The following is a 26,998-nucleotide window of genomic DNA, read 5'->3' as shown; positions in this document are numbered from 1 at the left end:
TTCTAAAACCAATCAGTATGTGTTTATTTAGTAAGGAGATGTCAGTTTGAAGGGCATGCCTAGAAAGCACCGTATTAAAAAAGAAGACAAAACATTTATGTTTATAGCAATGGGACTTCCCGGCATGTAGTTAAGGGACAGAATTCTTTTCGTATTTATTCAATCACCTACATGTCCATTGCTGTTCCAAGCCTTCAGTTCCCCTCCAACTCTAACTCACTTCACTTCTTAGAATTTTCCCCATGACTGCCCCAAGCTGGCCATAAGGGAGAATTCTGCCTCCCGCATCCTAGCTAAACTGAAAATACGCACAGCTCCTGTGTTGTGTCCAAACTTGTACTCACATGTGCAAGATTGAAAACGATGAAGTTCGTCTTTTGTAAGCATCCAGCTCAAGTAAAAAATTGCTACTATTCTCTTCATGTATATAACTGACTACCTGTCTTATGCTTGAACATCTCTATTGATGAGACAACCCATTCTAATTTCAGACAACTCTCATTCTTAGACATTCTTTCCTGCATATAAGTAAAGTAGCTTCCTGAACATTTCATATGATCCTTCTACCTAGTTTCAACTTCCGGAAGAAAAGAGCTAAAATTTAATTCATTATCAGTTTGTACAATTTATGAATGAATATTCTCATTCCTGTCAGTGTTAAGAGGAAAAGTCAGACTGTCACATTGACAGTGAGCAAAAAGCAGATCCAGAGAAGGCTAAGTCTCAGAACAGAATTGCTCTGAGCTGTTCAGCAATGTTCAGGCAGCCATAGCCACGTATCAGGAGAAAGAAGGTAAGGTGCAAGTTGAGAAGGATCTGGTAATGCATAGTTTTCTGTAATTGTTTTCCCCCTGTAACCTATACAGCGAAAACTATCACCTTGCATGCTAGAGAACTCAGGGCGGCAATATAAGAGAGATTATAATAATTTGTGGGTAATTTACATATTCACAATAACTCACATGCATTAAATGCTTCCCATAAATTCTGTGGTAAAGTCTGTGTGATTACAATAGGAAGCTTTATCCTGTAAGCTCAGCTTTTCACTACTGGTATAATGGGACTAGTGGTTGCCAATTTAATGACCCTAATTAAAGTATAAATTGCTTGACTATCTGGCTTTATTTTTGAATCAGAAAAATTCTCTCTTTCTAACATTTTCCTAGTTCCACTGTTGAGGTATCTTCTACCCGGTTGTTTTCTAGTTCTGCTACTGTAATATCCTAGGACTCTAGTGGGATTCCGCCTCCAAAAGAAACAGCTAAGTCTTTACAGTAAGATCTGTCATTCATCAGAAAATCTCCTTGACCCCTACAATTTGTCCTCCTTCGGGCATGAATCTGCCTTGACTACTTTTACTATATCGTCCGATTTTTCATCAACTCTGTGTAACATACTATGAACTCAGCATCGTTCATTGCAGGAAATTGAACCGAGTTTTCACCTGGGTTAAATAACAGAGAATCATCTAAACTTTCTAAACCTAACAGAAGTCCCTCAACACACGGAGAACAAATAAACACCATACCTCTGTTTCCAGAAACCTTCTTAAGGCTCTTTTCTTTTTGATGCTCTTCCTTCTAACATAAACTGCAAATGTTAGGCCCACGATGACCAGGATGAAGAGCCCGCCGATGACTCCCGCTGCAATCAGAGGAGTTCTGCCCACCAGAAGGAAAAAGGAGGAAAAAAAAAGTAAGAAGAGAGACAAGACAGAGGGAGAAAAAGAGCAGTTGTGTAATAAATGCATTATCCACATATTACAATCTTCTCAGTTAGAAGAAATACAAATACAAAATGCATTAGAGCTGCCACAACATTTTGGGGGAAATAAAAACTATTTCCACCTTTTGTTTTGCTTTGCGTTTTACGTAATAAACCATGCACATACAAATAATCTTTGGAGATGAGCGGCCACAGCATGCCATTCAACAACAACAACAACAACAACAACAACAACATAACACTTGGTAATAGAATGAAGACCACCTGCTGAAATGTTGATATATAAGCATTTTAAATTATTCTTATTTTACTTTTTCTGTAAATAAATGGAAATATATTTTAATAATGTTGTTGTATATAATATTATTTCCAACATTTTCTCTAAAGTAGGCTTTCTCAACAGTGGCACTATTGACATTTTGGGCTGGATGGTTGTTCACTGCAGGGGACTGTCTTATGCATTTTGGGGTTTTTATCAACATCCTTAGCCTCCCTTCACTGGAAGCCAACAACACCCCATCCTCTAGTCTTGACAATTTCTCTAGGTACAGTCAAATGTCTGCTCAAATCACCCCCAATACCCTACCTCCTGCCTTGAGAATTACTGCTTTAAGCAAAAATGCACGGTCTGGAGTTACATGAACGCCACAACTCTGGAGCATGAGGGTACCGGTAAGAGAGATATGTTGACAAAAGTGCTGTTTCAAACTCTGGCTAGACAACTCTACTGGGCTAAAGGGCAGGAAAAAGGTAAAGAATTGGGTCAGACAGGTTTTCAGAGTTATAATGACAAGAGTAATTATGATTATCAAAAGTGTGCCTAAGCATCATATACCCATAAAAGATGTCTACACATTAAGTATTACACTAAAAGGGGGTGAGAAGAGATTCACTAGAGATTTATATATTCTTTTTTTTTTTAGAGACATATTTTTAAAGTGCTTCTCTAATACATTGTTAGCTAAGATACAATTTTGAAACTAAACACTTATTGTCTTCTAAGATATTTTTTTTTCCTTGCTTGAAAAGTAATATTTATGGTCTTAATTTCTTGTTCTAGAGTGGAGTAGTATCTATGAGCTTTCTGTGGTCAGAGCCTTGATGTATATTAATTTTATACATCATAGCAAATAGCCCAGAGTAAAACACATAGGTGTTACCTAATACATATTTGACCATGAAGCCATGACAGATAGGGAAACTAAGAAAGAACTTCCTGAATGGCCATGTTTTCCATAGTAAAATATTTTACACCTTATATTCCTGTTTGCAGAAGAATCTACTCTGTACAGCTACATTCTTTTAGAAAAAAAAAATTACTCACTTTTGCAAAATAAACTTGTGCTCAAAGACACATCAGAAATAATGATAGTGGATGATCCTAAATAAAATTTTTAAATTTTAAACAGCTCTTGAAAAAAATCTGTGTCACTTCTATAAATGAAGCTATGTCTTTTAAAGATTATGACTGTTATATTGCCATATAAAACTACAGAAAAACCTTAAGAATTATTTCATCCTAAAGGTTGTTTCCTGACAGCTGAAAGTATTATAGCATACTGGAATGTTACTATAATTCAAATAGATTTTCCTAAATGGAATTTTATAAAGATATAAAAATCTATGCTGAGAAAATTAAACCGTAGTATGGACACAAACTCATCATTGTGATGTGTGTTGGCGTATGTAAGATCGTATTTTTGAGCATGGCAGTTAAATATGTATTTCAAAAAATATTTTAAGTTTTCAGTCCAAGGCATAATTTCCAGTTTAAGTGCCTAACATATCCCTGAAAAAGCCATTACTACACAAAGGGTTGTATTTTTTTCTTCAATCCAATATTTTTATTGCAAAGGATTTATATATGACTGAGAATATTGCCCAACACTTTGTCAACTGTAGGTTGAACTAAACTCTAAACTTCCTCTGCTCATCTATTCTGCAAAAGAATAAGTGGCATGAATTTATGAAAATACATGTCGATGTCACATAAATTAACAGAAAATGCTCTATTTTATTTTTGCTCGTTTTCCATTTTAAGAAGAATCATTCCTAGTAGAACAAAAGAAGACCTCTGTCTTCATTCTTTCCATTTATTTTGGATAGCTATCAATTGTCATGTCATTACTATTTAGTTAGGTCATGGCAATGCACATAAAACACTAAAAACTCAATAGACAGTAATTTCTATGTTTTTCTAGTTAGCATTTACATTCAATAATTTCCCATAGCAGTTCCTTGGTTGATTTGCATTTCTTTACCATTTTTCTTCTCTTACCCCTCTGTAGGAGTGACAGAGGTCCAAACAACCCAAAAAAGTAAAGAACTAGAGTTTCTACACCTAAAAATTGTACACAAGTGTTTTGTTGGACTTTTTAAGTGGTCAAATGCTTCATATTTCAGTAGAATTTATTCTTGAAAAACAAATCATGAGCCACAAGTAAACAACCAGTCAAATTGAGAAGGGGGAATATTCCAAAAGAAAACTTGTATGTTCCCTTTAATAAGTGAATATGAAAAATAAGGTAATGGTTTTGATTAAGAAGACTTACTGGTCCTAACAACAAGGTGTGAAATTCAATCCTGGACTGGACCTTAGTTTAGACAACCATTTGTATACACATTTTTCAGGTAACTTGAAAAGTCTAATTATGGATTAGGTAGTAGTTGAGATAGAAATGTACTGCCATGGGAAGAAGAAGGCTAGAAATTTAAAAGATTGGGTTAGAAACAGTTGAATCTCAATGAAAGAAAAATCCATATATGCACATGTATGTGCATAAGAATATCTAGAATATACAGTAAGACATTAAACAGTACTTGTCTTTGGATAGTATAACTATAGTGCTCTTATTTTGTATTTTTGCTAGCAGGCATTTTCTAATTTTATACAATGCATTTATATTTCTCTTGAAATAAAAGTTGGTTAAATTAAGAGAAACATAGGAAAATAAATCACTGTCTTAAAATTTAGTTTTATAATAATGGCCTTGTTTTCCTTTTTTCCTTGATTGTTTACTTTGCATTTTTTCAATTAATTCATTTTGCTATCCCCTGTCCACTTTTACAATGCAAGTACTTCTGTAGATATTTTCTATTAGTTGTAGTAATGTAATGTAGTAATGTAATGTAGTAATGTAATGCATCTGAGATATTTACTACTCACTATGTTGTGTACAATTAACACTTTGCTTCATAAAACCAATCTAATCTGAAAAGTTCATACTAGTTACACATTTCCGACTCTCAGCAATTTTGATGATCCCTAGATATTTGTAGGTGTAGGATAGATGCCCATTTTTTCCTGAGTTAATACTTCAAGTCTTTATGAGGACCGTTTGGATAAAAAGGAGATAGCCACTTAGGTTGCTTTTTAAAAATTGCTGCATATCCTTCCTAGGTATAATGATAGCTATTGACAACTAAGTTATATTTCTGAAACAAAGTGTTTCTTTTTACACATGAATCAGAGTAACCTCTTAAAAGGCTGGGGTATGACACTGTTTATGAGATCAGAAAGTTCAAAGGCTAAGGGATCTGGAACACTGTCATTCCTTATCTGCTATATGAGTACTGTTTATTTGTTGTCATTTGCCTATATATTAAAAACGGATGGGTCCCCTAAAATGTAAAAGGACATTTCAAGTGCCAATTCCAAGCTTAGATTAAAAGGATGTAATCAACTGTTAATTTACCTTATTCTGTGATTTGGAGATACTATAATAAAACAGATATTTTCCCACTATTCATAGAGATTAATATAATAAAGATTCTGAATCACAAATGAACTTGGTTCACTTATTTAAAAACATATAATTTAGTTTTCATAATTTCATTTAGAAGTTCAGAGACAACAGAATATATTATATTCTATTGCCTTGAATACAATTATCTGTCTTAAACAGTTATCTGTAAAAGAGTAGTGTCTTCCAAACTGTATTACTCATACAATAAGATATATTCTTAACATTTATTGCTATATTTGAACCATGCTATTCCTCACTGAAGAATAAAAAATATGAGAGAATACATGAAACCTGATTTTATAAACATCCAGATACTTTCCTTCATTGATCTGTTTCTTTCCAGATCAGGTCAGTAAAAAAAATGTAGTAAAGTCAATATATTTAAGATTAAACTCAGTGGGTCTAAAATTATTATACCATTTTCCATTAATGTCAAGGGCAGATTATCCTCCTAAAAATATACAGTGGTATTTTCTTTAAAATTGCAAACTTAGTAAAATTGGTATTTTGACTAATATAGTCATTGTAAAGAATGCTACATCTATAAGATTCTTTCATAGATATATCACCAAATAAAAGGACTTTAATTATAAAATATACGTATATTTTTCTTTATTTTTTGAATACAGAATAATTTTCAATACAGATAAGAGAAACAACCTGATGTCCTATAAAACGCCAATGGCATAATTTGCAACCAACAATATGGCTTTAAATTACTGAGCTCCATATTTGGAAACTTTTGAATTAAATTAAATAATGTGGAGAAGGGTCTCAGGATTCACTGGATTAGATTTAGAGTGAATTCACTATTTATGGGTACTGAAGGTTAAAGAGGAGTTTTTGTGTTGTGTTTTTTTTTTTTTTTAATTTAAATAGAAAGTAAAAACAAAACAACAGGCTAGTCAGATAATTTTAACAGGGCATTTTTGTATAATAATCTTTAAGTAAGACGGCAAAATAGCACCTCTAACATTATTGTTTTTTGTTTGCCTTTCAAATTCTGCATGATTTTTTCCTTAGAGTGGCGTAATGTGCTGGAAAGAGGCTTGAGAGTCAGACAAATCTGAATTTTGATTGTATGTCTGCCTCTAACTGTTGTGAATGTAGTTTTTCTATCAGATAACTCAGCTTAAATACATATAAATACATTCTTCACTTAAGGTAAAACAAAATAAACACAGCAGGGAATTGTCGATTCTTTTTTACATTTCTGAGCTCTGATGACTTTGCCTCTAGATCCTACCAAATAAATAGATTTAAAAATTAAATAAAATTTAAATAAAACACCTTTAACTATTTGTGAGTCATATGCTTTCCTTTAGCCAGAACAATCTGTATTTGTGTCAGGGCAAATATCAATAGTACTCCACAGACTCTCAAAAGCAGCCTTGGGGCACCTGGGTGGCTCAGTGGGTTGGGCCTCTGCCTTTGGCTCAGGTCATGGTCTCAGGGTCCTGGGATCAAGCCCCACATGGGGGGTCTCTGCTCAGTGGGGAGCCTGCCTCCCTCTCTGTCTCTGCCTGCTGCTCTGCATACTTGTGATCTCTCTCTGTCAAATAAATAAATAAAATCTTAAAAAAAAAGCAGCCTAGTGTGAGCAATGAATCAAATGTTTACTTTAACTTTAGCCCAATTTAGAGAAACTAGGATACCTCAAGCTAACACGTCCTTACATATAACAGCTAACAAGTCTTCATATATAACACACATCTAAATGTGTGTGCATGTGTACACTGTGCATGTATATACTTATACACATCCGTACAAGAGCCTATTAGTATGAACAGGGTTTACTTGCTAGGAAAGTAAATTAATCACTGCCTGTAATAATTATATATGTAACTTAAATGGATGTTTCATAAATTAGGGTCAGATGTTATGATTCTGTGTAGTCTTATATTTTCTTTAAAAAATATACTTGGGTAATAATAGCCATCATCTTGTATGTACCCTGTATTCCTTCTGAAAATCTTACAGTGGCGTTCAGACAAAAGTGTGAATCTGCCATGAACCACAGGTTAAATCTATCCTCAGCAATGCACTCCATATTTCCTAATTTGCTCTTGCTATAAGAAAAATATAGTTGACCAGAAAAATGTTGACTCATCAATTAAAAAAATAAAAAGTTGATTCATTATTGAAAGAAAATTCTTAGAATCATTTGCCAACTATGATAAGGAACACGATTTTGGAATGACATTTTCAATATTTTATTAGTTAGGTAAGCAGTTTAAACATAGCAAAAGTTCTGCTCAAATAAGGGGAACATAAAATCTGACTGCCATCAGGTATGGGATACCTGGCTGGCTCAGTCAGAAGAGGTACGTACAACTCTTGATCTCGGGGGTCATATGTTTGAGCCCTGCATTGGGCACAGAGATTACTTAAATAAAACCTAAAAAAATAAAATAAGATAAAGACTACCATCAGCTATTCATGAGTTTTATAGTGCATATAGTATCACTAACAATTCCCTTCATTTTCAATAGGAAATAATGTAAGCCAAATGAAAATATTAAAAACATTTTGTTTGGATATAGAAAACATTCCTTTTATAGAGGTAAATCCGAGACTTATTTGGTCCTATGTACTACCCTTAAATTAAAAAAAATTAAAAAGTTTGTCTCCTTTTCTGAACACTATATCAAAAAGCAATGATGTACTACTATATGTTCGCTAACTGAACATAATAATAAAAATAAATAGACTAAACTTTTTACTCTAAAAATAGCTGCATATTTTTAATTGAAACTTACTTTTATATATACTATATTCACTATAACTATGTAATGTAGATCTTAAAACCTCCTATAAAATAAAAAGAAACAGACTTGGGAGAAAAATTAAGACATCTAGAGAAGGTCAAACATAATAGTAATGCTAACATTTTACATCTTGGGATCTCAAGTCCATTAATTTTTCAGCTATATTATGTTGTCTCTTTCCAAGTTTGACTTGCTAGAATTGGTTTTTAAGGTAGATTGACAATTCAATATATTTTTCTTCAATATCTTTTTGAAAGTAAAGACTAGAAAACGCACATAAATTTATTTAGGGGTTCTAATAGACTTTTTTATTTTATATTTAGTTATATCTTACTATTGTAATTCTCACTGGACTATCATTTTATCTGTCTTGCTATGTTCATTGTGGTTTTAGTTTAATAAATCCTTTATGTCTTTATGGAAAATTTTAGGTGACCTTATTCTTTAATTAGCTTCATTTTATTTTCTCAATGAGAAAACATTTAAGAGGATTTTTTTGGCTTATAAAAAAACCCTAGATTTCCCTTAAAAAAAAAAAAACAAAGACAAGCAGTATCTATCATTCTAGTTACAGTGCCTACTCACTGTCTGTTCAGTCTTCCCCAAAGAGGTTCAGATTGAAACAAAAGACCTTGAAACACTAGGAAACATGGAAATTCCCCAGAAGACGTTTTAAGTGTTACTGCCTAGGGCAAGGAGAACCACATTAATGTGTTTTTTTTTTTCCCCCCCATCTCCTCCTGCAAACTGTGCTTATGGTAACCCAGAATTCCACCTGCTCTATAAATATGGTGCATCTTTTCTTTTTGAGCAAATATAAGTGATTTGGTTCAGACTCTGGGGTAGACATCAGTTGACAGTTACAGTTTTTACTTGATGAGACCTAGGGTGTTACAGTATATCTCTACCCTTTGATTAGGATTATGGAGTCTTCTATTACATCCTAAATGTAACAAAAATGTAAGTGCTAAAGCAAATGAATCACAGAATACTCCACCTCTTTCTTTCTAAGCAAATTTGACTTGTCTTCAAGTGTAAGATAAATTTTTCCCAATATTTTAAAATATGTGAATATTACAGATTATTCAATAAAGCAGTGCTATAGAGTATTGCAGTATAGATTTTACCATTAAAGCAATACGTAAATATTCTCTGGATTCTTTTACCTCTAGGATTAGCCTCTGAGAAAAATTTCTAATGGTTTCATGTAATTTCTTCCTTCTCTGTATTCTATTTGTAACTTCATCCTTCTATCTATGGGTTTTGTTTGCTTGTTACAATTTTTCAGGTAATATATATATACTTGTAGATTTGATTTTGGGGACAGACATTCTTATGCTTAAAGACACCATTCTGAGGATATATATAATCCATTTATGAATTTTTTTCAGCTTTATTGAAGTAAAATGAAAAATATAGATTTCTACAAACAGAGTCGAAAGGGAATTAGACTAGAAATAATTTTTTTTCAATAGGTTCTTCTAAGAACGTAGCTGAATTTTTGGAACTTAGATTTTTTTCAAACTTTATACCTATTAGACAATATCAGCAATGTCTGTATTAGTATAGCACTTTTATGATCATCTGTATCAGTGTATATAGAAATGTATTTAATGCCACAAAGGGAATATTTTATTTTTTTTAATATTTAAGAACATTTAATTATAAAATACATTATCTACTAAGTATTCCATTCTATTACCTATTCATTACATAGATATGGTAATCTGTGGCAATATGCCAAAGGATTAAAAAATTGAGGATAAACCTTTTACGACTTCAGTTGTGATTCCTATCAAAATTGTTTAACAATGCTAAGGAATTTATTAGTTTTATAATAGAGTAGATAATAGTACATAAATACAACTATAAAAAGGAAAGTGGAGGAGGTTGGTACCATTCTTTGTTCCCATATGTTAAGATTTTTCTTCACCTCAAAATCCCCAGAATTCTAAGCACTGTAACTACAGATACCTGTGTTGTTAACAGACATGATATTCTATTGGTAAATTACCTCTTCTTTATCTATCAAAGCACTAGGTGGTACATTTGGGTCAGGTTTATTGAGCACAATTACATAATACAGATTAAAGCAGCCCCATTTTCAGAGGATTCACAAACCAACTTTTTAAGTAATGATTTGACTTGTTCTCTTTGTATACAATTTTGTGCATAAAGCATTTTTAAAAAATTAATATGCTTTTCAGACACCCCAATTCTTGCATTAGACTAAAAAGTTTTTAAAAACACAAAGAGGAAGTAAGGAAATGTCTTTCTTCAGAAATATCACTCCTTTTAATTTAGATGAAATGTTTTCCACATTTTTTGCCCTGCTGGGCAGTCTTATTTCCTTGTGAGGCGACCTCCAAAGGTTCTCAGAGGAGTTGGCAACCTGAATAAATTCTTAAGATTTGGATGAAATGAGATGGGGGAGACTTTGAGAAGCAGGCACAGTCATGGGCAAGATGCCAAGATTTGGAATGCCCATGTAAAGTCATTGAAATTTCTTGCACAGTTAAATAATAAAGCTACTTTTACTATGTGTTTTATGTGTGTATGTCAAATAATTCTACCAACGTAATGGATGTGTGATGAATCTGAGGTAGCTTGTACAACTTGCCTAAGGTCAAAAGCATCCTAAGATAATGGTCAGAATTTAAATCTTTGCATGTTTTGCTCCAAAGCTTGTCTATTCCATTAACATATGAATGCATGAGTATATTACATCAGTGAAACAGAAGAGAGAGTCCAGAAATAAACCCATGCTTTTATGGTCCATTTATTTATAACAAAGGAACCAAGTAATAAAATGGGGAAAGGACAGTATTGTCAATAAATGATGTTGGGAAAACTGCAGATCCAGATGCAAAAGAATGAAACTGGACCATTATCTTCTACCACACACAAAATAACTCAAAATGAATTAGAGACTTGAATGTAAGAGACTGGAAACCACAAAACTCCTAGAAAAAAAAAAAAAGTGGTAAACTCCTCGATATAAGTCTTGGCAGTGATATTTTGGATTTAATACCACAAAGAAAGGCAATAAAAGCAAAAATCCACAAGTGGGTCTACTTCAAGCTAAAAAGCTTTTTCATAGCAAAGGAAACTGAAAAAAATGAAAAGGCAACTTGCTGAATGAGAGAGAATATTGGCAAATTATCACTGATAATGGGTTAATACCTAAAATATACGAAGAATTAAGACAACTCAATTTTAAAAATCCATTTAAAAAAATGAGCAGAGAATCTAAATACACATTTTCCCAAAAAAAGATATAGAGGAGTCCAACAGATACATGAGAAGATGTTCAACATCTTTAATCATTAGGGAAATGTCAATTAAAACCACACTTAGATATTATGTCATACCAGTTAGAATGACAATTATCAAAAAGTCATAAAATAACATGTTGACAAAAAATGCAGAGAAAAGGAAACCCTTTCTCCACTGTTGAGTTCACTGTTGATGGGAATATAAAATGGGGTAGCCATTAAGAAAAACAGTATGAAGTTTCCTCAAAAGATTAAAAATAGAGCTACTGGGGTGCCTGGGTGGCTCAGTGGATTGAGCCGATGCCTTTGGCTCAGATCATGATCTCAGGGTCCTGGGATCAAGCCCTGCATCTACCTCAGCATCCCTGCTGAGCAGAGAGCCTGCTTCCCCCTCTCTCTCTGCCTGACTCTCTGCCTACTTGTGATCTCTCTGTCAAGTAAATAAATAAAATCTTAAAAAAAAAAATAGAGCTACTATATGATAAAGCAATTCCACTTCTGGATATTCATTTAAAGAAAATGAAAACATTAATTCATAAAGATATTTGTACATCCATGTTTACTGCAGCATTACTTATAATAACCAAGATACAGAAACAATGTAAGTGCCCTTCAATACATGAATAGGTAAAGAAGATGCGATACACACACACACACACACACACACAGGAATATTACTCAGCCATCAGAAAGAATGAAATTTTGCCATTTATGACAACCAGATAAACCTTGAAAGACTTATGCCAAGTGAATTAAGTCAGATAGAAAAAGACAAATGCCATATGGTATCACTTAGATGTGGAATCTAAAACAAAAACAAACAAACAAAAGACAACAATAAAAAATGAGCTTATAGATACAGAAAACAGATTCGTAGTTGCCAGTTGTAGAAGATTGGGGGTTGTGAAATGGGTAAAGTGTTAGGAGTCAAAAGTACAAATTTACAGTTATAAATAAGTTTTGGGGATGTAATACACAGCATGGTGACTATAGTTAATAATACTGTATTGTATATTTGAAAGTTGTTAAAAGAGTAAATCTTAAAATTTCTCATCACAAGAAGAAATAATTTAGTAACTATATATGGTAACTGATGCTAACTAGACTTATTGCAGTGATCATTTGGCTATAATATAAATATTGAATCATATTGTATCTTGGAAGCTAATATAATGCTTTACCAGTTCTAGCTCAAAAAAATGTTTTACCAGCTCTAGCTCAAAAAATGTCAAAAGAAATGTTTAGAAATAAACAATTTATAGGATTTTTCTTTTTTAAAAAAGAGTAATAAACATTATAAAAGGTAATATTTTAGAATTTCATGTACTTGAAAAATAAAAAGAGACACATACAAAATAGGTTAGAAAGATTATTCTGGCAACAGGTTGTAAGGTAGACAAGAGGGGAAAAGAAGTTTTCAAGACTAGTTAACTATTTCAAAAGTCCTCTTCAGTGACAATGAGGCGCAGACTGGGGAGGTATACAGGACAAGACAGAAAAGTAGCCCAGCAGTAGAAATGTTAAAAAAGTACAAAGTCAACAGTGAGGAGAGACAAAGGAGTGGTCACTCAGGTGAATGGAAGGCTGATGATGGCATTCATTCACATGGGAAAATCAGGAGAAAGACAATATTTGGCAGGGATAGTGTTGAGTTCTTCTGATCTATGGACTTGAGGTCCTGAAGGGTATACAGGTGTATTGTCATCATTTAAATCTACTTTCAAATTTTTGTATCCACTTGTTTCCCCTCTAATTGCAGGACATATACCTGTGTTGATTTTATTAATACCTCTATCTTTTTAATTAAAGAAAGTCACAGATAACATAATGTCATTTCCTTTGGAGTTTTTCAATACTTTATTTTTTCCCTGGGAATTCTAAACATGCAGAGGACGAAAAGCATGATTCCTGAGAGCTTTTTTCTTTTCATTTCTCTCCCCCTCTTTTTCCTTTTGCTTCCCTGAGAGATTGTTATTTTATATGGTTTGATTTCTCTCATTAAGGTGGATTCTGCCATTTCAAAGTTTTTGTTCATATATTTTTACTGACCTTTTGAGACCAATCATTTGCAGGCATTACACAGTTTTAAAAAGTTTAATACATTTAAAAATCCTGTTCACACTCTCGTACAGGGGCATCCTTACCTGAGTAACATGGGCTGGAGTCACATGACTTCATAAGCCTATATGAATGCCCTTGTTACTTTTGAGCCCTGATGGCATCCCCTTTTCGGAGAATTTAAAGTGTGGTGTTAAAAATTAAAACTTAAAGAGTTCTTCAATGGAAAAGATAGTTAAACATACCTATTCTGAAAGAGGCCATTTCATATTTTTGTGTGGGTGATCTGGTAATTTTCATAGGAACAACCTACACTCCAGATATAAAGTACTAAGTGCTGATAAATGGCCTCAATTTTATTGACGTCTCTGTGACATAATTCATTCCATTTTGCTATTGTATTTACAAGAGTATCTCTCCTTAGCGCCCAGGTCTCTTTTCTATATTCCCAGACTAAATGTGATTTCATTATCTATAATTATTCCTCTTGGATTATTTTTTTAAAATTTCCCAGTAAATTATAAGCCTCCTAAGGGTAGGAACCATTATTTCTACTTTTTTATTGCTCTATACCTTAGACTAACATTCTCTAAAAACTTCTCAATAAGTATCATTAAATTAATCAAATAGCACATGAGATATTTAGGTGATAGTATATTTAAGGCAGATGCAATTATTCTACTTGATGAGACTTTTTAGTATTTGGGGATGGTTGTGGAAATATGATTTTTTTCATTTATTTTCTAAATAGTCATCTGTAATTGCACATTTCATTACAATCTCTTGATTCTTGAACTGATTCCCGTCACATTTTTATTCTCTACCTTTCCACTAAATCAGCTCTTGTCAAAGTTACTAATGGTTTCCTTATTGTCAAATCAGAGTCATTTCTTAGACCTAATCTTAACCAATCACTTAGTAACATTTCATATGAGTGATCACGTTCCCTTTCTTAAAACACTTGAATTCCATCACACCACTTTTCTCTAGTCTTTGTTGGTCTGCCCAGTTCTTTTCATTCATTTTTGTTGCTTTGTCCTTCTCTGACCTCTAAACAAGGAAGGGTCCCAGGACATAAACAATGGATTTCACACATTTGCTTCCTAGAGATATCATCAATCTCTTTAACTATGTAATGATAAGCAGATTTATATCTGTTGTCAACACCTCTCCTCTGAATTCAGGTACAGCTGACCTTTGAACAACACAGAGGTTAGGGTCACTCACTGTCTCTGCACTGTGAAAAATCCACGTATAGTTTTGACTGCCCCAAAACTTACCTACTAACAGCCTCATGTTGACCAGAAGCCTTACCAATGACATAGTCAGTTAACGTACATTTTGTGTTACATGTATTATATACTATATCCTTATGCTAAAGCAAGCTAGAGAAAAGAAAACTGCTATGTAGAAAATCAGAAGGAAGAGAAAATACATTTATAGTACTGTACTATTAAAAATAATCCACATGTAAGTGAAACAGCAGAGTCCAAACCTACATTGTTCAAGGATCCACTGTATATCCAATTACCTACTTGACTTTTCTACTTAGATACCTAACTTCCCAGCTTTAGCAATTCCAAAATTAACTTTCATTTCAACACCCTTTCCCCCCCCCCCCAAAAAAAGTATTGCCTGCTTCTCCCTGATTCTCTCTTAGTTTGGCAAATGGCAATTTTATCTTTCCATTTCCCTCCATATTCCACATAATTCAAGCTAACAAAAAGTTTAAAAACACATAATCAGATTCTTACTTGTTATTACAAGCTTGTTATTATGAGCATTTCTTCTTTCCTTAGGTATAATCTATCACTTCAAGGGCAAATATTCATTATTTCTAATATATAACATTTACTTCTAACATATCCCATGGGATACACTGACTTCTGGTTTAATTTGCCTCATCTAGGAGTTCTAGAATAACGTTATACTTTTAAGGGCAAGAGCAATGTAAAACTTTCAAATAACTTTAGGGAAATAAATGGCTATGTGTACATATTCAAAGCTTAAAGGTAAAATAATTGTATTTCTATTTTTAAAAGTAAAAATATAAGCTTTTTAAGTGCCAGAACTGTGTCACAGTCATCTTTATACTTCTTTGGAGGCCAGTTTATTGTCGCTTAAAAAGAAGCACTAAATAAATAACTGTTACATGAATAAATAACTCAATGAATGGTGTACTTATATAAATATTTACATATTATTTTATGTTAAGCTAACTCTTAAAAGAACATAAATTTTTAACAGTTTAAGAGCTTCCTACATATTTTTAAACTTAAAATAATAATTGGAAAATATTTCTAATGAAAAGAAAATAGGAAGAGGTATTTATTTAATGCTCTTCTGAAGCTTATAGATGTTTAATATTTGCTTATTCCTGATTTCAAAGTGTTGGCAGAATAGCATTTTCTCCAAAAAGTGGTAAAGCTAATACTCAGACCAGTTGTTATTCTTGTTTGCCTATTTTAGCTTAGTTCATCTCTCATCCCCCCCATACTGAGTCAAAGTCCCTGGTTGATTAACCCAACTGTCATTCTTTACCCCCTGCTCCCTAACATCTTCAAATCTAGTGATTGTTAAAAAGCTAAATAACTTCCCCATTCTCTGTGCACCTTGGTATGAATATATAACAAATTTCTGACCAAGGGAGGAAAGCAAAATTTTGCAAAAGGAATTCTGAGGTCAAACAGGTACAGCTGATTAAACCTGTCCCTTGGTAGATCCAAGGACCTAACAAAACAAAGATAAGAAAATGATCTGTGGAGACAATGCAAACACCTCTGGCACTTCTAGACTTCCATATTTTAAAGAATAACTCACACAACTATTTGCTCAAACCACTAATGTCAGGTTTTATTTTACTTGTAACCAACTAGCCCCTAATTGAAAAAGGAACTATGTCTAGATTTTCCATGTTTTCTTTCTTTTCTTGCATTGAACTGTCAAATGCATTATCCCAAGATAATCAGATTTTTAAAAACAAAAGATGAAACACATAGACTTTCCCTTTCCAGAAAACAGTTAAGAACCCTGGGACTTCTATTACGTCTGCTTGCTTATCATAGTCTCTTATTTACTAGGCTGTACCTACATCAGTCTTGAGTGAAATCTTTTTTGGGGAGCGGGGGAATGTCCTACACTTTTACAAGTAACACTAAGTAGAAGCTTTAAAGCTTCCTCAAAAATGTAGTTTCTGAGATGTGTTTATAATGAACAGCTCAACATGTTCACTGTCATCTGTTTTCAAGTAATGATAAAGTTCAAAAGTGGTAAGATGTTTTCTTAACTTACAAACCTCAAACAAATATCATATGGGATGGTCAACAAAGAGAAAATGAGGAAAACAGTGTTCTTCATTAGCATTTAATTTGGCAAAACACTAATATCCAATTTCTCTAATTCATGGGTCCATAGTAGTTTGGAATAATCCAAGGGGAAAAATGAGAGAGTGAGGCTGTTTCTGTCTATCTCTTTGAAAATACTCTACAGAAGACTTGGAGAAAAGACAAATCCTCTTTGCAAAAACTTTTGGTCATTGCATCCCACTTTAATGTTTTTAGCATAGGATGATTTGCTTTTGTGTTCTAAGGGGAGTTTTATTGTGACTGAGTTCACAAAAATCTGTTTTAAAGCATCTAATAACAATGTTTAACAATATAATGCCTATTTAAACTTACATAAATGCCTAATCTCTTATTAGAATGCATCTTAATTATGGAGAAGTCCATTTTTTTCTAAAGCCATTGCTTAGAAGAGTATAAACTCTTTTTCAGATGTTCTGGATACAGATTTAAAACCACCAGATTTTATATATATATATATACACAAAATCCACACGAATATACACATACATATATATGTGTATATATATATATATGTATATATATATATACATACACACACACACACACACTCATACACATATATATGTATATATATGTAAATCTAGGTCAATTCAAACAATAATGAAATAATATAAAAGCAAAGCAATCTTATACTTTGCCTGAAATCATTTAATTTAAATATAAAAGAAATTATTACTACTGGGGAAAACAAACAAACATACACATTTACATGAACCAGATCGTCTTTCTAGCTAGAATATTAATTTTTTAATCTATTATTTATTTTTATATTATATAATTATGTATACTATTAACCGTAGCTCATATTTTATGTTATTTATTGCTTTGGACAACTAGAAGAGGATATTTTGATATTCCTTTGTTTTATAAATAGTTATTATGGAAATAATCTAAAAGTAGTATGGATTAGACATATTATTCCTTTTACATTTCCTGACTGATGCATTTCTACGAACTTTCACGTTCTACAAACTAAACATCTTTATTTTCCATCTGGAATATTACCTAGGCAAATGCCTTACCTTTACTTATAATCATGCCATCCAAGTTCATGCAAAATTTCAGGTTTTCTTAGGTCAAGAAGAGAGAACAAGAGATAGTAGTAAATAGTCCCTAACTTCACTCTCTGACACTGAGTTGGTTGTTGGAGAACACTATTACCTCTTCTTGAGAACATCTTGGGATCACTAAATATATTAGTACTTTAGATACTGGCAAAACAATAAAAAACAAAACGATCTAAGGAACACAACTATAAATTTAAGATTGTATGTAACAGGCACCAATTTGTAAAATCCATGCCAGTTATTCGTTATTATCAAGTAATGATAGTAAGTAAAGTAGCAAGAAGAAAAGAGAGGGAAAGAGAAAGTGAGAGAGACAGAAAAAAGGGAGAAACCCTTTGAACAAATATAGTCTTAGTATTTTATAAAAAGGTTTAAGTATTACTATGACTAAGTTATTATTAGTTTTATTTATTATTTCAAAACTATATAGGATCAATGTCATCCTACTGAATTGCTGAAATATTAAAGATCTATATATGTATATCTGTCCATCTTCGATTACTTAAAACCAATTAGGAAATCAACAAACTTTGAAAGAAGGTTAAAGTTCCTTATCTGTCAAGTCCTCTCTATAACATGATTGATGGCACCATAGAGAAAACAATAAACTTATTAGAAGATATTTCTAAATCATGCAGTCCTTGGCAACTTTCCGGCAAAGATTTTCAACCATACTTTAATGGAATGCATCTGATTTTGGATAGGTATAAAAATGATTTGCTATAAAATTATATATGTATATATTATAAATACATGGAAACAAAATGAGACTGTAACACAAATATTTCCTAACTCAAATCTTTAGTTCTGTAACTTTTAATGTGTTGCCTATTTTGACTTTTTTGAACCGTGATTAGCTAATTTGAATGATAAAATTGAATATTCCCATGTATTTTAGTTGATACCTACCTAAATACACTTTTTATAATGCCAGATACACACACACACACACACACACACACACACACACACACATTATTTCCTAATTTATAAAAAGCACAAAATTAGGAATAGCCTATTTTTAAATACAGGCTTGGTGGCAAATCAATGCTAGAGAAAATAATGCAACCATAAAAAGAAGGAGTTACAGCTCTTAATCTGGAAAGCTGCCCATACTGTTTCATTGTGAGTCAAATAACCTGCTGAGCAATGTGTGGGCTCTGTTCCCATAACTGTGAACAAACACAACCTTTAATAGTACATATGTATTAGTATATGGGTAAAGGTATGGAAGGATAAACATTTATATATACACACACATACGTCTATATTTACTACATTGAGAACGTGTTTTGCAATTTTAAATTGCATTTTAAAATGTATTGAAGACAATAATTAATCTTAAAGAAAAACAAGAAGAAGGAAAAAAAAGAAAGAAATACCTAAATTAAAGCTGGTGAGTTTTAACCAAGAAGATGATGAATTCTACCTTTACTTGCTTTAGATTTAAATGAGAAGCATATAAAACAAATGGGTGACACAAGAATCATTGCTTGAGGATAAATTTAGACACATCAGTATAATCAAACCCAAAGATATTTTATGTAAGGGACTATTCATCATCATTCCTTACTTAAGAGCATTTAAAAAAATGAAATAAGAAAAATATTTCAGTATGATTTCCTGATATGTTAATGTTCTGTACCTGCACAATTGCACACACACACACACACACACACACACATTGATGATGTTTGTAGTAATGATGCAATTTGAAGTAATTGTTATATATCAGCATATTGCAATTATCACTACAGATATTGAAATCTGTTAATTTCTCAGAACACATACAGGATGCTGTTAGATTCTGATTAAATATTTAACAGTCTTCTAATTTAAGGAGTCCAGAGTTTCTGATAGCAAACCACAACCTGTTATTTTCCATGCAAAAAAATAAAATAGAGTGACCTTCAGTTGAATATATGTAAAGCAACCCATTGCAAATTATTGATGATTTGAGAATTAGTAACAGAATATTTTAAATGCAAAATATTAGTACAGTTTATATTTGAATTTAATATTTCAAACCGTCACTCTTTCACACATACACACACGTTAAAACATAGCCTCTTCTTTCTTGGCAAGATGACTTTACAACTTCAGAGAGAATATAGAACATTAAAACAAAAACTCCCTCAGCCTTTGTCTACCTATCTGCATCTTTCTCTGTCTTCTATTTATTCTCTCCTAATAAAACGGTGGCAAGGGTTTTGATCACCATGTAATCTTTTCACATATCCTTTGTCCCTAATTCTAGCTTTTTCAGGAGAGTGCTATGATTGAGGATTTTTCTCTCCTGTGTCTCCAACCTTTCACTCTTTACAGGGTCTTCCAAAACAGACTCAGATTTCATCCATCTTCAAGTATGTTTCTCTTGATAATATTCGCTCTCCAACTGTTTCCCTCTCTCCTTTCCTTCACATGTAAACTTCCCAAAAGATATAAACACTTGACTCTGTATTTCCATAATTTTTATTCACTTTGATTCTGTGTCTATATATGGAGAGGCTTCTACATCTGTACATTAAATTTTCCATTTAGCATCATTTGGATCTGTCAAAATCTCTCCAAATTTAATACACCCCCAAATAAGTTCACATTGAGTTTAGTACCCTTCTACTGCGCCACATCTCGATTACTGTTATCAACATTCATTCTACTTTGCAAGCCCAAATTATTAGTAAGTTTCTTCTCTTAATTACTTCATACCTAGTTAATTGCTAACCCCAGTTAATCAATTTTAAATTCTAAGTATTTGTTGAATCTTCCCACTTCTCCCCATTATCCAAGTTTATCCAACTTCCTGGCTTCCCAGTTCCCTGATTTTTCACTTCCAACAGTCTCAGCCACCCATTCCCATTCATTCTACTAGCTGTTTATAGATAGATAGATAGATAGATAGAAAGATAGATAGATTAGTAACTGTATCACTTCCAGAGTCTTTATTTCAAGTACTCTACTTTTCAGTTTCCCTACAATGATATCCCTAATTCAATAGTGTATGATGGTACTGGGATATATAGCCATTGACCTTACCATGTTTTCATTGTACATGAGCCTCCCTTATAAACCAATTTTTCTTATTATTCAACTTAGTTTTTATGACCCTTTGCTGTTATCATTTCTTCTACACATAGCCTTAACCCAATGGTCTCTACCTTCTGTCTTAAGCACTCACCTGGCAAAACTTCAGTCCTGGGTAAACCCATATTTCCAAGTACCCATGGACAATCATAGCATAGCTGAATTAAGCATAACAACGCCAACTGGAATCATTCTAATTTATAACTAGAAATCTTCAGTGGACCTTCAGCACTGCTAGCATTACTGTACTTCTAGGATGATGTACTTCTACTTTTGATAGACTATTAAATCTTCTCTTTCCTAAAATTCCCAATATTACCTCCCATACTCTAGGCTAAGATGATGACATCATCTTATTTTTCCTTTAAAAAGAGGATAACATGTGAATTGCCTAATCTTCTCACCATCAAATCCACTATCTACCTGCATATTTCCCTATATACTCTAAATCCTTTCCAGTTATAATGGATGTACAATCTCTGCTTCTTTCTGTGACCAACTTCTTCACTTTAGTGCTGGATTCCATCAATAAAGAAATATTTTGCCTGCAGTTGTTCATTATATTCTGAAATATAACTTTCTTCTTTATTTTGAATCATTCCTACCAGTTTATAAATATGTTACAATTTTTCCCAACTTAAGTAAAACAAACAAAAAACCCCACTTTCTCTTGATTTCATATTCAACCTTTATAGCATCTCATTCCCCTCTGTCCATTTGGCTTCCAGCATGCTTTTTTTTTTTTTTGGCTTTTCTTCTATCCCTAATCCCTCTCTGCCCCAGTCTCCTTTGTTACGTATTTTCTCTTTTTCTTTTGCTCTTTAAATAATGGAGTATCCTTAGGCTCATTGCTTAGTTTTCTTATATGATTAGTGTGGAAGGATAAACATACATATATACACATATCTCAGTATATGTGTATACTTTGTGCTTGTGGAATTTCACCCAATGTTATGGATTTAAATATGACTGATGACTCTGACCCCACTCTTGAACTGCAGAGTATTGTAATTATATGCCCAGGCGAAATTCTCACTCAGATATCAAATAAACATCTCAAGCTTATTATGACCCCAACATAAACTTTCATTTTCCTCATAAAGTGTTTTTCCACTTCCTTCTGAGTCTTCATTTTAGTTTATGACATCGCCTTTCACCCAGTTACTCAAGTCAAAAACCCAAGGGTCATTGTTTATATTTTTCTTTTCCTTACCACAACCATACAATCCAATCCGTTTACAATTTTCTTCATAGTAAATATATAATTATAAACTATTTTTTTCTCTTCTCTACTACAAATTTCATGATATTAGGGATTATGTTAATTTTCTCTCCATTCTCTCCTTAGTTATTAACATACAGTAAATACAATGAATGTTTATTGGCTGGTTACTGTTGAGTAGCATATAGGTAAGAGTGGGGTTTCTTCTTTGTTTTATCTTTTCAAAAAACAAGTAAATACGATATGTTTGATTGTATCAACAGTGGGAAAAATTTTAGCAGAAATCATTTGCCGCCTTGTTAAACAAAACCAAGTGATACACAATCTAGGATTCATACTCTATCATCTGATCTCATTGCTACTCCCAATCAACCTTCCCCCATCCCACACATCCTATGGTATGAACTGGGGAGGAATATCTAAAAGTAAAGCCTGATAAAGCCCACCACTCTATTATCTGTTATTTTATTGCTGAGTGTCAATAAAATTTTGATTCTTATTTCCACCTTTAGTAGGTGGAGTCTGGGGGCAACAGCATTATGGAATTAGTTTCAGGTCTGATGGAACTAGTTCTCATAAGGAACCACAGTAGTTTTAACAAATCTCTCCAGAATTACAAGTTACTGTCACTTTAGAAAATATTTCTAAAAACTGAGCCTATATTTATTCATAAATTTCTTAGATTGGTCAATGCTGTATTAAAATATATATTTACGTTATGTTACCATTACACAGGCTTATATCCTTAGGTCATGGGAAGCACTGCACTATCAAGACCAAGCAATGCCAGATGTATTAAACTAAAATATGCTTTGTGAGGACAAGCAATATAAAATCCTATACATTGGAGGAAGGCCTAATGGGTAAAAGTTGGGACTAAAAGAAAGATAATGAGTAAAATTGTTTAAGTAGGCTATAAGATATTCAATCATCCTCATCGTAGGAATAGCTGTTAACTGTTCTTCCATTTGGGAACCAGCCTAGTAGAAAGAAAGAAATGTGGTTCTAAGAATCAATCAGACACACTGAAGCTCAAATTTTTGACCTGACATTACTAACTAAGTGATCGTTGGTAAATTGCTTAATTACTCTGAACCTGTTTCTTCATTTGTAAAATGATAATGGTAACAATTATTTTTATATGCTTATCATGAAAATAGATGTGATAATGTAGCACACCTAATAGATACATATTAGGCTTTTTTTCTTTTAAAGAATGGCAAAAATAAGCTCTAAATCTGAGAAGATTTTAGAAAAAGGAACACTATTCTGGGAAAAATAACAAGAATTGGTTTTGGTTTGGTTTGATTTGGCGCTTTGGTTTTCCCATTGGTACTTTCTATCTTGATTCATAGGACAATGGTGTTATCCAATCTGGGATTTGAATTTGGGACTTAAACTTTGGTATGTGGAATCCAGAGGTTCAAGAATGAAGATGCTTTGGAAAAAAAAAATTATCTTTGTTCATTGAAAAAAAATTCTTTTTCACTTCAACAAGTAAACTTTTTATGGTAAGAGGTTTTTATTATTGCTGTTTTATTTTTACTCTACTAAAAGCAACTATAATTACTCCATAAATGACTCAAGCATATGGAATGCTTTACTCTGGGCAATTGAACAGAATGCCATAAAAATTGCAATGGATACAAGCATTCAGAAGTTTATTAGAGGTGGATTTCCCTTTCCTTATCATTCATTCTTTAGTACTGAGTTACTGTGAAATTGCAATGAAATTGTATCACTTTGCATTTGAGGGAGGATGGTAGAGGAGAATGAAATCACTGTGAGGAATTTCGTTGGTAAATCAAAGAGCTCTCTGTTAATTAGCTCCTGCCTACAACATAGTATGGAAAAATAATTGTATGTTTATGAAAGAATGATTAGGTAGGGAATGTGTTGAGGTAATAAGGAAAAAGCACAAAGAGAGCAATTTGAGTTAATATCTACCCATCATTTTATGTAACCACATCACAGAAGGGGGTCCCAGTTAATTAGATTCCTTTAGTTAAATAGGAAATATGAAAAAAAAAAAAGATACTTAGGGTCTAATACAATGTATACCTAAGTTATATGAGGGATAATTTTGATTCTTTTCTGGATATATATATGGCAGGCATTGAAATAGAAACTTTGACTTACACTTAAAAAAATCTTTCTGCTTAAGTGTTGTTCTTTTGACACAAAAATTGAAACAATATTTTAATAGAAATATTGGTTACAAAATACAATTTTAAGAGAATCTGCACAATATAATTCCAAATCCATTCAATCAATAGTATTTGGCTATATAGATGGGAAGGCATTCATTACCTTACGACTTTCAGTAATTTACTGATAATTTTTGTGTGAGATGTTAGTAGGGGGCCAAGTCAGATGCCATTTTTTACATAGGTGATAGATAAATAGATAGATATGGTTATAAATATAGATATATAAAACTTGTTTAATATATTTAGTCTTAGTTCTTTGAAAGAATGAAGTACTTTCTCTTTATTGTGAATTATATTGTTCATTTTGCCATACCTGCTACTTTTTTCACTTCCTCTGCATATGTCAAAACATCTCTAAATGTACTATCTACAGAAATGTTTGCAAGGGGTTTGTATTTTTAGTTGGATGCAATTTAGATGGCTCTTGGTTGAGAAGGTTTTTGTTAGAAGTGAGTGTTATGAGATAGAATTTAACATTTCCTGTCTACTAAAATCCCACATGAAAGTCCTGAGTAATACTGATAATATACTTCCACCCCTAAATTGTATTTTATAAGAAAATAATGCCAGGGTCATATCTTGGAATAGCACCTGTGAAGTACTTTTAAAACTATAAATATTTGTCTAAAGAAAAGGGCAGAGGCTTCAGGAACATATTCCACTCATTTGCTTTCATTTTTAATAAAAAAATGAAACTACTGGATAGTCAGTAACGAATTCAATGAAGCTTAAGATGTTTTGAGATCGTAGAGTATAAGCAGTCCTGATATCTTTACAAATCAGCAATTAATTATAAAATATTATAATTTCTACACCATAGAAAGATGCTTATAGAAAAAAGTATTCATAATGGATCACTCAACCCACTGAATTTTTTATCTGACTCTTAACTAGTGTAATCAACATCTTATAGTTCAATAATGCTATGTTTAGATATTTTTATTACAATCCTAAGGTCAATGCTCTTAAAAGTCTCTTTTGACAATCAACCTTAATTGTGACTCTTTCTGGTCACATTTTTACAGTTGGTAGGTTTGAGTATAATATTAATGTTTCTAGGATCCATAAAAGCTTTGGTAACAATGTGTGAACATTTTGATATCGAAACAAAGTCACTGATGCAACCTTATGCCACTAAACAGTTTTATTTAAAGCAACCACGTGCAACTGTACGAACAGTAATTAACAACTATTGAGCAGTTTTACTCTTGTCTTGAAATGCTTTGATAATTTTTGGTATTTTATATGTATTGGCAACCGTGGGACACAAATCAGCTGGAAAAGAAGACACTCACACACTCTCCTTCACCTCTTTGAACTCTCTTAAATTCAAAAGTAAATTTAATACACAGAATGTGGGGGACTGAGGATAGACTTATAATAAAAAGCCTGAGTACTTTTATTTATTGGACTTAAGGATCATAACACAACTGCCACTCATCTAAGGAAACCATCTATGGGCTGTTTTGACCATTTGATATGGATGTAAGTTATGAACTAAGTTCCTTGAGGGCAAAACAAACAAAGAAAAAAGATTGTTCCATTTGTGAAAGTGGTGCCAAGAATATCACATCATCTCTCTCATATATCACACATGGGTCACACTGCTAAAGGATAAACTGTTACGTGACCTCTTAGGTAATAACCACTATGCCATAAAATAAAAGTGTGATATGGGCATTAAAACGTGACAGGAATATAAAACGTTTCAAATATCTGCCTATATGAGATTTAAAGAATTAAACTGATTTCAGTTACCTTATTTCATATTGTAAAGCATCTAGAATAATTGAATTGGAGCAAATAGCCAGGTAAAAATTTTTGAACAGTTAGCCAGTAGTTTTCATAATTTCTGTCACAAATTCAAAAAAGAATTACTAGTTTAGATTTTGGATTGCTAACTAATATAAAGAAATGTTTTGCTTATTAGATGGACAAATATGGGCCCTGATTAAGGAGAGACTAAGATTATAAAAAAGCTTTCGATATATATTTGACAAAGAAACTAAAGTAGAATAGAATTGGACACTTTGTTCTATCGCAATCTATATGAAAATAGCTTGTGTGAAAGCTCAAATAAATACCATAAAAAGAATAATAAATTAATACTTGCTGAACATATTTCTTCATAAGATTCTTGACAGAAAAGGGAGAACAGCAAAAGGAAATGCTATTTTTAAGGCATTTAATTCAGATAAGGAGAGTATGGAGAAGTTTGGAAATTCAAGTATTATTTTCATATTCTAGGAGACAACAGGAAAAAAAAAAATTCCCATCCTATGCAATCTTCCTGGAAGAAATTCCAGCAACAGCCTGTAAGGTAAACGGAGAGTGGAAAACCAATTCACAAATTGCAGGCTTGGGAAAGAATAACACTGCTTAGAAAATGAAAGTCGATCAAGATTGGAAACATTTCACCTGTTTTCATTTAAATCTTCAATCTTTTTTGCTGCTGGTTTAGGAAAGAGAATACAACAT

At 32.5% G+C, this 26,998-nt stretch overlaps 1 protein-coding gene across 5 annotated transcripts in view; it reads right to left on the bottom strand.

Moving 5' to 3' along the window:
• The window catches only part of ERBB4 (erb-b2 receptor tyrosine kinase 4), a 1,133,152-nt gene that overhangs the window by 207,954 nt on the left and 898,200 nt on the right, over positions 1-26,998 (bottom strand). For all 5 annotated transcript variants that reach the window (XM_032859886.1, XM_032859888.1, XM_032859890.1 and 2 more), the window contains one exon: positions 1,529-1,661. In XM_032859886.1, the coding sequence (XP_032715777.1) occupies positions 1,529-1,661 (133 nt within the window). The remainder of the gene's footprint in view (positions 1-1,528; positions 1,662-26,998) is intronic.

This window comes from Lontra canadensis, unplaced genomic scaffold (genome assembly GCF_010015895.1).
Source record: "Lontra canadensis isolate GAN:19392208 unplaced genomic scaffold, GSC_riverotter_1.0 scaffold18, whole genome shotgun sequence".
Lineage (NCBI taxonomy): Eukaryota > Metazoa > Chordata > Mammalia > Carnivora > Mustelidae > Lontra > Lontra canadensis.
The sequence above is the reverse complement of the archived record's forward strand: the minus strand, read 5'-3'. Positions and strand labels throughout refer to the sequence as shown.